The sequence below is a fragment of the Centrocercus urophasianus genome, unplaced genomic scaffold (genome assembly GCF_019232065.1).
Source record: "Centrocercus urophasianus isolate 14NV4802_14NV808 unplaced genomic scaffold, USGS_Curo_1.0 seq_24, whole genome shotgun sequence".
In the NCBI taxonomy this organism is placed as follows: Eukaryota; Metazoa; Chordata; class Aves; order Galliformes; family Phasianidae; genus Centrocercus; species Centrocercus urophasianus.
In genome coordinates, this window is record NW_024884800.1 from 1,400,083 (window position 1) to 1,415,297 (window position 15,215).

The following is a 15,215-nucleotide window of genomic DNA, read 5'->3' on the forward strand; positions in this document are numbered from 1 at the left end:
AAGCATTTCTAGTGTTTCTGTTAGGTGTCTCAAGATAGCCAGAGGCTGAAGTCTTGCACAGTGAGAACCATCCACCCTGCAGACGCTCCAAGGGAAAATTACCTTTTCTGTTTTCAATAAAGTCGGGGCTTCGTGCTGCCATCAGATGCTCCCTATTCCCTGCAAGGAACTCGTTTCCAGCCCTCTCCACTGAAGGCTACCAAAACAAACCAGACAACCACCCCACCCTCGATATCCTCTCAGACAATCAGGAAATTGTTGCAACAGTAACTTGTCCAAACCCACAGCAAGCAACTTGTCCGGGCAGCTACCTCCACGTTACAACACAGGCTTCATCACCAATTCAGAGTTTTATTTCAGTTTTACGCCCTCAGCTTCGTTACTACCTCCTCCATTTACTAAGCTGCAGTGTAGGGACACGTGCTCTGCATTGCCATACACCTAAGGCAAAGAGCTGTTCGTTTCCAAGACAAGACAGCAGGACTCCCTGCTGCCCAGGAGCCGTTATCTCACTCACCAGCCTCAACAACACCCAAAAGCACACGCTGCAATCCAGCCGCTTTCTTTGCCGTATTCTCACGCCAGGAAGTCTGCTCCATGAATTCAGTTTACAGCATCCAGCTGTCCCTCGGGGGATCAAGTTTGAAGTGATGCATCCTTTCCTCCCCCTGTTGCTCAAGCTAGCCTTGCAGCATGACATATTTCCACCATTAACAATATGAGGAAAGCGAGCATCACGGGCAGATGGGGGAAGAAGGGAGAACAGCAGATGCTGCCCTGGAGCCACACACTGCTGAACTGCACTCTGCTTCTGAGCACCAGGAAGTCACACAAACACCAAGTTTTTAGAGAAACATTTATTATAGGGTCGCAGAATTTATGCCAATATAAAGTCCCTTAATAAAACTCTCATCAACTGCAGGATGCTAACTTCACTACCCTCCTATGACAGCTTTCAAAGAAAGAACAACGCGCTGGCTGCAGCAGTAATGCTACCTGCTCATAAAAAGTTGATCTAAAAAGTCTGTGTAAGCCAGAGTAGTTTAAGTTTACAACTACAGTCACATTCACAAGTGAGCTATTACCAGAACAGATTCTTGAAATAGGAAGTTATAGGATAAACCAATTCATAACCAAAATACTGACGAGCGTCAAGAGCAAATCCATCTGAATCTAAACAACTAAATACCAAAACAAAAACAAAGGGTAGAAGAATTAAATGTAAGCTCAGGGAGGGTTCCAAATATACATACGAATTCAATACAGTAATTGCACAAAAAGAAAGAGGGTAGTGTTAGAGGTTTGTGATCACTGAGGTTGGATTTTACATGCTTCACACATGGATGTCAAAAGAAACCTTTAATGATACACACCAGGTTTTTAGGCAGAAGACCGAGTGCAGAACTATTCTACAGAACTACACAAGATGTGCAAACCACAGATTATTAATACAGCAATCATTCTGTGAAAGTTAAGGTGAACAGAACTGGTTCCTGGTTAACATTGGTGTGTATATATATATATATATATATATCTATATATATATGGTTTTTCCTGCCATTCCCAGGTTACTGCAGATCACACGCATTCAATGGATAAACTGATATCACCCTGCTAAAAAAACTTATTCAAACTTAAGTTCTACGTGAGACAACTAAAAAGAGAGATACCAAGGATCAAAGAAAGCTGAAATGGTGACTGTCTTTTTGAAATACAAGCGATACACAGAAAATGCATAAGGCTTTTGATTATCACTGCACATTTTAATTTAAGAAGTCGCCCCCTAAAGCTCAGACTTCTCACTGCAGGTGTGAACTGGTCACCGCCCATCCAGCACCTCTCACTGCTGACAGATCTTTGTTTCAACCACGAAAGAGTTTTCAAAGTGTCTGATTGAGTGGCAGTTCTCCACTGAGCGTTTCTGCAGACCTGGGGAGGAGAGGAGACGAGAGGCTCAGTACAGCAAGAGATCAGGAACTGTGCAGCAGCATTTACACGCTCCTCTTTTTGAGTAACTCTCAACAGCAAGGATTACAACCATTCTGTGCCTGTTGATTGCACGGCCATGAAGTCACAAATTGCCATTTGAGCTGGACACTCCATCACAAAACCTTCCCCATCTCCATGATGAACAACTGTGACAACTCAGGAGAGGGCCAGATACAAACAGGGAATAAAGCAAGCTAAGATACTGCCTATTTTTCCTAGTATCCAGCAGACATTCCAGTGACAGAACATTAAATTGATTCTTTATCATTTCTCTTAGTCCTTCCTAATCACAAAGGAAAGAAAGGCAAAGCAGGCTGGAATTATAGGGAGAAAGCTGGAAAAAAAAAATCTGAAAAAGTACAGGAAAAAGGAAAAGTTAAAAAAAATATTTAGTTATCAGCATTTCTCCACTGCCAGTGCACATAACAAAGCGTAATTTCACAGCACAGCATTCATGTGAGAAGAGAAATGGGGATTTGCCACACAGCTGATGACCTTATGGGGGTCTTTTCCTAACATTATTAATGTGATTTTCTCTGTTCTGGGACACGTCAGCAGCAGAACTGATAACAGTTTACTTTTACCAGCTGTGGGTCTTTAATAGGAGATAAGAATACAGTAGTCTCACAACCAAAGCCAAGCTGATCAATCAAAGCATTCCTGTATACAAGAAAAAAGCTCCACAGCTTGTGTAATAAGCACAGAATCGTTCAGAGCTGTAATCCTATGAGTGCTTCCTCTAGAACTAAACACAGCAGGGTGCTGTTTCATTTTATGAACCCCTAATGGCTGGACTGTGAGCTCACCCTTCAACTCATCTCCATCCCAGCCTGTACAAGCATTAGGAAGTCTCCAGTGGCTGGCTATCCAGGCACACACAGCACAGCAGATGATCTGCCCAGTCTCTCCTACCTTCACCCACAGCTCCAGGAACTGCCTCAGAACCTATGGACAGTCCAGTGTAGCAAACCAGCCAGGCTCTAATCTGAGGGCAAACGCAGCATCAGCTAAATGAACAGACTTCCCCACAGAGGTTACAGGAGTTCATCCTCTGGTCTAATTAAGTGGGACAGTTTTGTACTCGCCAGAAGGGGTGCAAACATCTTATCTGGAAGGCAAGAAGTGTTTTCTCCTCACCACTAGGCTTCATCTGTCTAGATTCTTCTCCTCCCATCAAGGGCAAACAAGGTCAATGACACGAAAGAAACTGTCCCAAGAAGCATCATTTATTTGCTAAAATCCTTTCATGGAAGTACTCTACAGAAGTTCTTACTGTGCAGTGAAGCTGTCAGCAGCATCAACTGAAACATGCTAGAGCAAGGAGATTTTCAGAAAACACCATAACTGCTCTTCATTGTACTGTCAGCAGACTGCAGTCAGAGCTGCAGCCAGTTTAGACTTAACAAAAGCTAAGATACCCCTCTCGCCTTCCCTTAAAGGCAACATTTATTGTTTCTTCATCTGCTTTTGCTACACTGTACCACTGTTTTGTTTCCACATACAGAGGCTTCCATCTTGCTGTAAAAAGGACATAAGTGTCTGGCAAACAGCAGATGTGGCTGCTGTAGCTGTAACTGGGGAGAGGAAAATCTTGCCCAACAGTTTGGCAGGAAAACTAGAGCAGAGAGTTCTGACAAACCCATCATTTGCATTCTGAAAAGCAGTCAGGGACAAAGGATTCGTTTGCCCTGCATTTGGTGAGAGCAGCAGGCTGAAAAACGCCTCAAGTGAGCACAGAATCATCGTCCTGTACTTCAGACCTCCCTCCAAGGTGTCAAAGCACTGCCATGCCAAACTCAGTCCTTTCCACAGAAGGGTAGGGAGCAGCACAAGGAGACACGGGAAGGTAGAAATAGAGCTCATAAATTCCTAAGAAGTCTTCTTCCCCTTTCAGAGAAGAAGCCTGGGATGTCCAGATCCAGATATTCAACGTTTTCAGAGCAAATTAACAAAGTGGGAATGCTGTCATTCTGTGCTCCCGTGACTCAGATTTAGAAAGGAGAGTGAGAGAGCAAGTTACAGCTACAGAGAATCGCATCATCTCATGGACCATGTGAATTCTGGGGCCAAGCCAACCCATGGCTTACATTTAAATCTGTTCCAGCCATAAGTTTCAACTCTGTAACTGAAATCTTCTGTTACTCTGAGTGAAACTTACAGCAATGCTTGAAAGTAGGAAAAAAAAAACACACAGCAGTTTTACCAGCAGTCTCAGCTCAGAAGGCATGAGCAACACCAACAGATTTACAGGTAGAAAAACACTAAATTTAGAGGCATTTACTCTTTCTCTGCTCTGATAACAGTTTTACTTCTTACTGCAGGAAACTTACCCATTATTTGGTCTCTGCGCTGAAGTTTGAAGGTCTCTTTTCCAACACAGAGCTGGTAAATGAAGATCCCCAGATCTGATACATTCTCTATCTCCTCTGTAACCACCATTTCTTCACGCACCAGGTAAGTCTGAGGCAAGTAGGAACCAGTCTGCAAGGACAAAGTGCTTTGAGATGTACTGTAACACCTGAAGAGGACAAGCATCACTGCATCTGATCCTCTGCTTTGGGAGGACTTGAAGTCCTAGATTCCAGCTTGCTTTCTTTTGAATATTAAAGATATGCTGGTCTTGAAGAGCTGCACACCAGCAATGTTAAAAACCAACAAAGGCCGTGTCAAACAGCTGCAGTTACATTCAAATATAGCACAGCTACCTTTAACACTGCCTTCAAGTGCTGTGCACACTTCTCACCTCGTACAAAGCAAACACTAATATGATCTGTTCAAGTCTACCTGAGTGCAACAGGAAGCTCACAGTGAAAACAGGAAAAATGAGGTATTGAGAAGGTTGTCTTATGTGAGGCAATACATACCCAGTACAGAAAGAAGCAGCATGACCTATAAAAGGTAAGTCTTCACCAAAAGAGGTTATAGCCCTATTAAAATAGCTTCCTGCTGCTCACAATCAACTTGTAAATGCAGAGGCAAGGGAACACACTTAAATTTTGTCTTTATTAAGGTGAAAAAAAGTAAGAAAAATGAATTGAACTAAGCTAGATCACTGGGCACGAGATCCTTCAGTATTGCATTCAACCTGGAAATAACAGCAAGCTCTATCAGCTTGACCTGTAAGTTAAATCCTCCTGGAAGAACACCACTTTCAGTCACTGAAAAGTCAAAGTGCTTGCAGTGAGCTCATAACCATAGCGATAGGGAAAGGGAAGAACAATTGCTCTTTTCATGGCAACTCTTGCAGAGCAAGTGAGCTTTCCAGCAGTCACTTTCAGGTTTAGGCTTTCACCGACACTTGGAGCCTCATGAAATTCCTTTATAATGGCTAAATTTGACCTTAGTTACGAGTTGCTTTCAGTTTCCATTAAGCTATGTGTCAGTAAGAGCATTATGCACGAATCTGCTCAACATAATATACACTGACAGCTGGCCTCAACTTCAACACAGTGACTGAGCCAGGAGGATTATGCACTTTGATAGCAAGAGGACTGTTCTAGCAAGAGATTTGAGCTCCAGAGCCAACATCCAGCTTTCTCAGCAGGACTGATCATGTCAGGACAGCTAGAAGCCCCCACGTACCGCCAGTTTTGCAAAGAGATCCATCAGATTCCTTGGTGGCATAACTATGGATGTGTTCAGTGGAATCACGTAGCATTTACCCAGTTGCAGGTCAAGATATGCTGTCAAAAGCTATTTGAGGAAAAAAAAACAAGTTTTCAGTTCATCAAAGCGTGGCTTTGGGGTATTAGAACACAACTAGAAAGGTCTAAAAAAGGAATTCCAAAATGCTGAAGACCATGCACAGCAAGCTGAATGCTCTGACACAAATGTCTGCTACAAGAACTTGGCAATGACTACTCTTCCAAACAAAGCTGTTACAGTAATGCTTTGCTCACCCAGGATTCTTGAACTGCAAGTGTCACTTCCATACACAGCACGGGCAACAGAAGTCAAAACTGCACATCACTGAGACACATTACTGCAGAAATGATGCAGCAGGCTCAGTCTGGGTCTGAACTTTTCTAATATAATTGTAACAAAGAACTCAGTCCACTACTGGAGAGTTAAAAGACAACAAACCCACTGTATTCCAAGGGTACGATTTCCCACATTGAAGCCCAAAGAAGTGTTTGCACTGACAGCGAGCTTCAGCATCTCAGCAATTAAAACCCTGGCGCTACTACAACTCCCATCTGCTCCAGCTTCCCAGGGAGCACGGATCAGCGACTTCTTGCTGCCTCACATGCACTCACCCTGTCAAAGTCATGAACAATGGCAGCTGGGTCACTGTCAGAGAACTTTGGCACGGGCACATCGATGATGGCAATGTTGTCATCCTCCCGAATGTCAGCTTCTTCAGCAATAGGGAGGAAATAAGGTTCGACCGCGCGATCCCGACTCTCATTCTCAAAGTAACACATCTCCCCACGGTACACCTTGTGCTGCAGGGAAGAGCAAGAGGAGGTTTCTCTGTTAGTTTGCATTTCCACCACTCGCGTTACAATGAAGTGCAAATCTGCAAGGCCTGGAATTGTTAAGGATGCAGCCATCTGGAGGAAAAAGATGTGGATTGCAGAGGCAACCCATTCCTAGTTACAGTTTCTTGTTTATTGATGCTCAAAGAGAACAAACTTTCACGTTACCTTCGGCATGAAGTACTTGTAGATGCAGGCTCCTCCAACAACAACTCCTGCCAAGATGAATGCTAAACCCAGCAGAGTCAACAGGCATCTTCCAGACGAGTTCTCACCTCCCTGCGTGGCAACCTCAGGATCCTTTGAGCAAGGAATGATGAGAACTGAGACAGTGCAGCCACTCGGAATTTAAAGCAAGCAGAAATCAAGTACTTTACTTTGACCAACAACAGTTCTCAGTATACACACAGAGGAGACAGAAGTCAAGCATAATATAGTAAGAAAACACCTGCATGAAATGCTGTTAAATCATATTAAGATCAGTTTTCAAGCAGCACTGAAGAGAAGATACTGTCTCAGAGTGAGCTTCCTAGACTAATCTATGTTCAGACACTGAAGTTATTTGAAAGAAGCAATTTGAGTTACAGGAAATTCAACTAGCTGTAACAGAAGATTTAGTGCTGCAGCTGCTGAATAGTACAAGGAAAGCAAGATTTGTAGAGCAAGGTCATTTCCAGGTACACTGTGTTTTCAGCCCTGTTCCCAAAGCCTACTTTCTATACTCCTCTATCCCTATCAGATGAAAGGAGACAGTGTTGCTTTTCCTTACAGGGCTGGACTAACAGGAAAAAAACCGAGGTGCTATTTTATTTATTTTTCTCCTATTAGTTGGGGAAGAGACATCCAGCACGAGGCTGACATTCGGGTTTCAGAACTTACTCATAACAAGCACAAGTTCACCGTGAAGGAGAACTACTCATTAGCTCTAGCACAGCTTCCAATTATGGCCAACAAAAATAAACTCCTGCAGCACATCCTACCTTGCAGCCCCAAAATACTCCTCGTTCCACAGAACCACGGAAGCTGTTTGTTTCTTTTTAATCCAGCAGCCTACAGCTCTCTAGTTCAGCGCCTTGTTTTTTCCTCTGTGCTCTGACAGAGCAGGACTGCAGCCAAGGGAAAGGCTGATCACCATTACATAACACAGTGATCCCGTGTGTGATACCTCGTGCTGATAGCACAGCATTCATTTTTACATGCTATTCTTCAGGCCTTCCCAGGCTCACAAGCAAAAAGCCCGCACTGAGCCCTTTGGAGAAGAAGAAAAGCACTCTCAAATACTGAACAACCAAAGGAGCCACACACCTGGAAAACACCCTGTCTTTAGGTCCTTAAAACACCCACAAACACCGTGATAATCTTTGGTCAGGAACATCCCTGTGATGATTCATGACTATAGGATTTAACTCCCTCGTTCTCAAGACTTGCTCTTTCACTTCCACAGGCAGAACAAGGATTTCACGTGGGGTGCAAGAAGTCTTTTCCTCCTGCTATTTCTACATTCAGTGACTAGATTTAGCACAGCAGCCTCCACAGCCCTTCTTAATCCCAGTCCCCTTATTTGCACTCCTGTACACCACATTTAGGTGACCTGGGATCAGAACAAGCCACAGCACCACCACCAAAGCTGCACACGCTCCTGTGCTCAGCAGGATAGGTCAGCACAGAAATCAAACGCTCCAACTACACAAGCAGGGAAACAAAAACCAAGCTGTTCGGTGAAAAATCAGCATTCCTACATTCCACTCTCCCATCCTCCAAGCAGAAAATCATTAGTTCAGCAAGATCTAAGCTGCTCCGATCAGCTGGTTAAGCACTTGCCAAAAACACGGAAGAGAAAAAACCCAACAACTTGATTTCAAGTCAGAACGATGCCACACCATTATGCAGAAACCATCTTTCAGAGCTAGCTTTGCTTTGGGATCACCTGCTTTTCTGTTCTCCTTGCATTCTGCAGTCTTCTCCCACACCTTTCAGCCCTTCAGTTACTCATCAAGCCTGTCATTAGCTGAACACAGCAGTCTGCAGCAGGTTTTGGCACTACAGACATCCCAGCACTTGCATAATGTCAGCATGTCAGTAGCTACGCTTGCACTACATTTGCCTCAAACAAAGCCAAGCTATTTATCACATTAAGACACAACGTAGGAAGCCTGACTCTCAGAAGGCTGACAGAGCTGATAAGAGAACACAATACCAAGAGTTTGCTCCAGTGGGTTACGCAGCCTCTGCTCTAAAACAATAGGAGCATAAAGACGTGATTCTAAGCCGTGCAGTAACAGGCAAAGAAAGCCGGGAGCAACAGAGGAAAGAAATCACATCTGCAGCAAGGTCAAACTGCAAGGCTGACACAGCCACCCCCACGGGGATGAGCTCTGCGGGGAGAGCGCTGCGTGAGCCCAGGGGCTCCGTGCAGGCATCCTGGTGGGTTTTTGCCGTGCTGCTCCAACCAGCATTAGAGGTGAAATCTGTTTGCTGCGCACAAACGATCCACCAAGAGAAAAACCGGCATCGGAGCACCTCTGAGCAGCACTGCGAGCTCACCGACCGCGGGCACGGAGTTCAGACCAAAAGGCAGAAAGCAGCGCAGGCCGACACCGAGCGCAGCGCCGGGACCAACGCAGCCGAGCCGGGAAGAGCAGCTGTGTGACGACAGGAGAGGGCGTGCGGCAACACCGGCAGCCGCTCGAACAGAGCCCGAGCCGTTAGGGGAGCAGGGCCGGCTTCGTCCCGCAGGACCGAAGGACCTTCAAACGCACTTTGTCCTCCTCCGCTCGCCGCTACCCCGGGCTCCTAACGGCCGGCCGGGTTCTGCCCGCACAGCCGAGCCTCCCGGGCGGCTCGGAGCCGTCACATCCCGCTCGTGTCGTGCCGTGCCGTTCCGTGCCCGCGGTGCGGTGGATCCGCGCAGCCCGGCCCGCCCTCAGCACTCTGCCGCGAGAAGATGGCGGCGCTTCGGCCTCCGCCTCCCTCCTGGCCGCCTCCTTCCCCTCACCCCGCGCTCCCCGCCGCTCCCCGGCTCCCCGAAGCACCTTGTCGGCCACCAGAGCCTCGCTCGCCTCTTTCTTGGGTTCGCCCTTCTGGGCGAAAGGGGAGCTGAAGGCGATTTTCACCATGGCGCCGACGCCGCTCAACGCCGCTCCGCTTCGCAGCCTCCGGCCGAAGGGGGCGGAGCCAGCCGCTGAGCCACGCCCACCGCGGGGCTCCGCCCACTGTCGGGGTTAAAGCGCCCCCTGCCGGGCGGGCGCCGTCACAATGCGGGCGTTACGGCGGGCGTTGCGGCTCCTGCCCGTTCGGTGCGGGTGGGTGGGTGGACGCCCGCCTTCGCTGGGGCAGGAAGCGAGCTTCGTGCTCGCAGTGTTGCAAAGCACAGCACCGTCCTGCAGGTTCCATAAGCCCATAAAGGGGGCTGAACCTGCCACGTGCGCGAATGGTGCTCCAAGTCCTCCAAGCACTGAGGCGCTGGGATCAGCTGCTCTCAGGATCCCCTGCGCTGAGCCCAGCAGTGGCTGTGATGGTGCTGCCTTTAAGCCATTCCTGAAGGTGCTCATAAGTGACATTAAACGTGGACACCTCTCATTTTGGTGGCAACGATGATGTAAGCAGCCCTTGCGTCATGAATTGTGACATAGAATCATAGAATCATAGAATCACCAAGGTTGGAAAAGACCTAAAAGATCACCCAGTCCAACCGTTCACCTATTCCCAACAGCTCCTACTAAACCATGTCCCTCAACACAGCATCCAGTCTTTCCTTTCACACCCCCAGGGTCGGTGATTCCACCACCTCCCTGGGCAGTCCGTTCCAGTGCCTGACCACCCTTTCTGAAAAGTAATACTTCCTAATGTCCAGCCTGAATCTCCCCTGCCGTAGCTTGAAACCATTCCCCCTGGTCCTATCACTAATGAAGTGATAATGACATGAAGTGATAATGACACTAATGACATGAGGTAGCATCTTTTGTTGAAGCGTGGGTTCAGTGGATAATGTCACTTGAACCATCTTTCTGAGCAACCCTGCCGTAGCCCCACAGCTAATCTTCAGCATGTAGGAATTTTTGGACTGTTCCTATGTAGTTTTTTAAGCATGAAAGCATTATGAAATGTATCTGCGTTTATTCTGCCTCCTTCTCATGCTTGCCAGCAGAATGGTTCCTTACCTTCTGGGAGCAGTGTGGTATTCCAGTTGTCATAGTTTGTATTCTCAGACTTTGAAACAGGAGGCACCGTGTACATGCACAATCTCTGGCCACATACATTGCTCCACTTCAAACAAAACTATGAGCAAGAGGGCTGCAGTCTGGCAAGACGTGTAAGCACATGCTTTACATTTCAGTGGTCACACACAGCTGAATGCTGTGACCCAAACCCATGCACACAGCCAAGCGCTGAAGTGCATATTCAGTCACTGTGGTCTTGCAGCTCTTCCTGGACATCACACATGTGCACATGGATGGTGGCTGCCCCTTATGAAGAACATGTATGGAGCATTGCACTGTTGAGCTCCAGCCTGGAACCACCTGAGCACACAGAGAAACAGTAATTAACACAAGTAATTGATAGTAGTTTTAAATATACACGACATCTTTCAATTGACATTCATTATGAGTAGCATAATTACTGAAAGGAGGGCAACAAAAAGTAAACAAGTGTTCATGTAAGACTTAAAAATGAAAGAGAAAGTACAGGCATGGCAACGTTTGCAAATGGAGACCTTCCTTAAGTTTGACTACTTATGGTTATGCAGATGCCTAAAGTCCTATTTTTGAAATCCAGTCCTTTTCATCCCTCTTTATAAATCTTCCTCATCTCCTCAGCCTGTTTTCCTTAGCTCTCTAACTCTGATAATCACCATCCTCATCACTTTTCAAAGCTGTTCTTTCCTCCTTCAGTCCCTCCACGCTCACCTCACTCATGCTTGTAAGGCTGTTGATCAGGAATCTGTCTGCATTTCAGACTGTGAAACTGTTGTGCTGACAGCTGCCAACACAAACGTTTGCAGGAGAAAAGTGTTCCCTGTGTGTTGTGGTGAATTTGGGCCTTTGACTGAGAGGATGATTCTGGAGAGCAATGACTGTGTTTGCTCCACTGTTTCCCACGCTGCATGCAGTGCTTTTCTTTATGGTGTAGTTGCAGCAATATTAGATTAGTATCTGTGGCAAAACCAGCAAGCATTACTCACTTCTACTGATTGCCTCATTGCCAAAGACCGTAACAAGAATATTAGTTACATGCAAAGTAGCTCATCTGTATTCAAGAGAAAATCGTGAGTCCATTTCCTCCTTGGTGACAAACTGTAAGGAGCACAAAAGGAGCCTGAAGGAGACTGAGATGGAGAGGTGACCCCAACATCACCAGTGTGTCCCAACAGCTGTGCTCAGGTTGTGCTGAGGACCCAGCTGCCCACACAGCAGTTGCCTCACCGAGCAGAACTCCACCAGAAATTCCAGTCCTCCATAAAATGTGCAGCGCAAGCAGCACGCCCAGAGCACCCAGCGAGCCGAGCCCCAGCGACTGCAGGACCGCCTTCACCTCTGGGTTAGCTGCAGTGAAGCAAGCAGAATTCCACCGGAGAGATACGAGGGAGACAGGTCTGAAAGAGCATTGCTTATCTCTGTTATTGGAGGAAAAACAATAAACACTCAGAGCTCAAGCTATCTCCCACTGAGCTGATCAGCAACATCCAGCCTCGCTTATCGGTGGCAGCAAAACAACCACTTGGTGTGAAGAGCTTTTCTGCAAGCTTGATTTCAACAGAGCACAGCACAGGAGCTTCTTGCTTTGCTGTGTTGTCTGATGCTGCACTGAATGCTGCCTGTGCTTCCCTACAAACGCTGTTAAGCTGCAGCCATCCACACACTGCAGCTGTGTGATGATCTTCCCGGACCAGCAGTGCCGTGTTGGCAGAGGTCCCCCTGTACCGTCAAACCATGCATTGGCTGCTGCAGCTCATTGGACTCGTTGTGTGCTGTTTTATTTTGCAATGTGTTGATACAGCTGTGTGCACAGGAGCAGCTTTTGTCTGGCATGATGGAAATAGAGTAAGGATACCCCTAAATCCTGCAGATGGTTGTTGTGGAGGCGTATGATCAGCTTAACATTCATTAAGGCTCACAGTGAGGAGGCAGTTCTGAAAGAAGCCGAGGAAACAGAAGCTCTGCTCTGATTGTTTACACCCATGTGTGTTGCATGCATACTGTTTGCATATTGAATAGCTGTGTCTGTTAATATGGCATTAATAAGGTATGTATAGCTAGACAGCATTCCAGCTGGAGGCTCTTCCTCTTTGCAAGGTGATGCAATCAGGTGCTCTGCCTGAGGAGCACTGTGCCAGGAGGCTATGGGAGACTGTGGGAGACCAAGGGAGAATATCAGAGACTGTCAGAGACTATAGAGACTATGGGAGGTTTTGGAGCTGGAATGAAAAATCCCAGGAAAATCTTCAGGGGCTTTGGCAGAGTTTCATTCATTATGCAGAGGTATATCAAATTTGGAACTGATTGTGCATAGTGAGAAAGCTGTGCTACAGTGATAGAGACACTTTGCCTGCACTTTGTCACTTTTGTATTCTTTTAACTAGTGAAACAATGTGATTTTTCAGCACTTATGGACAATGAACCCCCCCTCACCGTCGTCAGCTCCTCTGGGTGTTTCTTTAGAGTACAGGTGTCCTTTTTCATCTGCCTGAAGCTTACGCTGTCAAAAATAGCAGTAGCACAGAACACCTGTCCCAACAGCAGCTCGGAGTACAAATATTATCAGTTAAAGAGATTTGTTGCTTTTTTTTTCCTGCAGATTGGAGGAAAAGTTGTGCAACGGGCTGGAGATCTTCTGTTAAGGAGCAGAGCAGGTGACAGCGGTATCCTGTTATGGCCTTTATCTCTGAGCAGGGGGACTCACAGCCCTGAGAGGCAAAGCCTCATCAAGGCTGTGGTGTCTGCTCCGGGTGAAGATGAAAGCAGCTCAGTAAGATGGAGGCTGCAAAGCTCAGCTTGAGTTTCCTCATTACAGCGCAGGGAGGAAGAAGCACAAAGATAGGAAGATCACACGCACACTCATACAGAAATGCCCGCTTGCACGTGCTAAGTTTGATGCTTATACCAAATATTACGGTGTCCAAACAGATCCCAATAACATTATTCTTGTTTTTATTAATGCAGAAAAGGTGGCTTTTCATGTTCACAGAAGGGAAATCTACTGCCACCATCATTTTTGCAGACTGTTTTAGTGCAGATGTTTTCTGTACATCCGATACCACATCACGGCACAGGAACTCACTTGCGGTACTTTATTTTCCTCTTCCAAGCAATCTCTTCAAAGAATTTGTTTTCACGCTGAGGAGACACCTGGTGATGTTAGAAGGCTTTGATGGGACCCCATGCCATGCTATTTTTGAATGTGTTGGATCTCCAGCAGACAGCAGAGTAAACAGCCCTCAGATTTGAAAGGAGTGGAATTGAGAAATGCTTTAAAACTGTGCACTTTTTCCTGCTGCACTTTTGTGTGAAACTCCCCAGTTCTGAAAGCAGTTCAAGACACACTGAAATCTTACACACTAATGCTAAGGGCATGTGTACTGGCCTGAATTTAAGATCACAGAAATATGGAAATGTTTGCTGGAGAGGAATTCTGTTGGACCTTTAGTCCAACCTCCCACCCAGTGAAGGACTTCCACCAATGTTCAGTTGGGTTTTGTGCTGCTGAATCTTTAAAATCCCTATGGATGGAGAGTCTCCAACTGGCCTCACTGACCTGTTCCAGTCCTACACCACCTTATCATGGGATCATCAGATTGCTCAGGTTGGAAAAGACCTTCGAGACCATCCACTCCAACCTCAACCTAACCATACTACTCAACCCACCACTAAGCCTTCCTACCGATCTTTATATTCCTGATGTTCAGTTGGGTCTCCCAAGCCACAGTTAGTGTTTGTTGCACACATTTCTGCCTCCTGGCCCCACACGTGGTGTCTCAGTGTCCTCGGTCTGCATGAGGCCCAGCAGAAGTTGCAGTAAAGCTGAATGAAAGGCCTCACTGAGTAGAAAGCTGTAATGGTTTCCCTCATTCTCCTGCAGGCCAACGTGTGGTTTTCTCTATTTGAGACAAAAGCATGCTATTGGTTCATGGGCAGCATGGAATCTGCTGCAATCCCCAGGTGATTAAGTAAAATACTCTGAGATACTGGTTTACATCCTCAGTAATGCAAAACAGTGACGACAACACCACAAATAAACCCAAACCAACCAACAAACCCAAACTTACAAACCAATAAAGCCGCAGCTCACTGCGGTCTGACCGGAACATTCACACCCCAACAGCGTTGGGATATGGGCTCAGCCAGAGCCCTGGGGAGTGGTGGGAACAGCTTTGGGACACAGGGGAACTGCAGCTCTGCTCCGTGACACCGTGGCCTTTTCCTTCATAACCTCAGGTCGCTTGGCTGCAGTGATGTGGAGGAGGTCACGTTCCCCATGCCCTGTTTCTAACTCCATCATACAGCTGAGGATGAAGAGTTTCCAGGAATTTGACCATCCTGTCCAATCAAACACAACTCTGCTCTTCTGGAATTTAACAGCTCCTTAGAATTTTAGTAGCCCTTTACAGTGCAGATCATTTCAGGGCTTGGTGTTGCATTTCCTGGGGATGACAATGCAGTTGCCCTACAGGAAGAACTGTGCAGAGCCAGCAGTGCGTTTACTTCCTCTTCTTCAAGGCTTTCATCACAGAGAAATACAGTTCCTGACAGT

General features: G+C 46.6%; 1 protein-coding gene across 1 annotated transcript; it reads right to left on the bottom strand.

Moving 5' to 3' along the window:
• Positions 1-842: 842 nt before the first annotated feature.
• ITM2A (integral membrane protein 2A) lies at positions 843-9,646 on the bottom strand. The gene is made up of 6 exons (XM_042825034.1): positions 9,500-9,646; positions 6,636-6,767; positions 6,246-6,434; positions 5,572-5,682; positions 4,320-4,470; positions 843-1,929 (listed from the first exon to the last, which is right to left on the bottom strand). The coding sequence occupies exons 1-6, from the start codon at positions 9,581-9,583 to the stop codon at positions 1,841-1,843; spliced, it is 756 nt and encodes a 251-aa protein (XP_042680968.1). The 5' UTR covers positions 9,584-9,646; the 3' UTR covers positions 843-1,840.
• Positions 9,647-15,215: the final 5,569 nt, after the last annotated feature.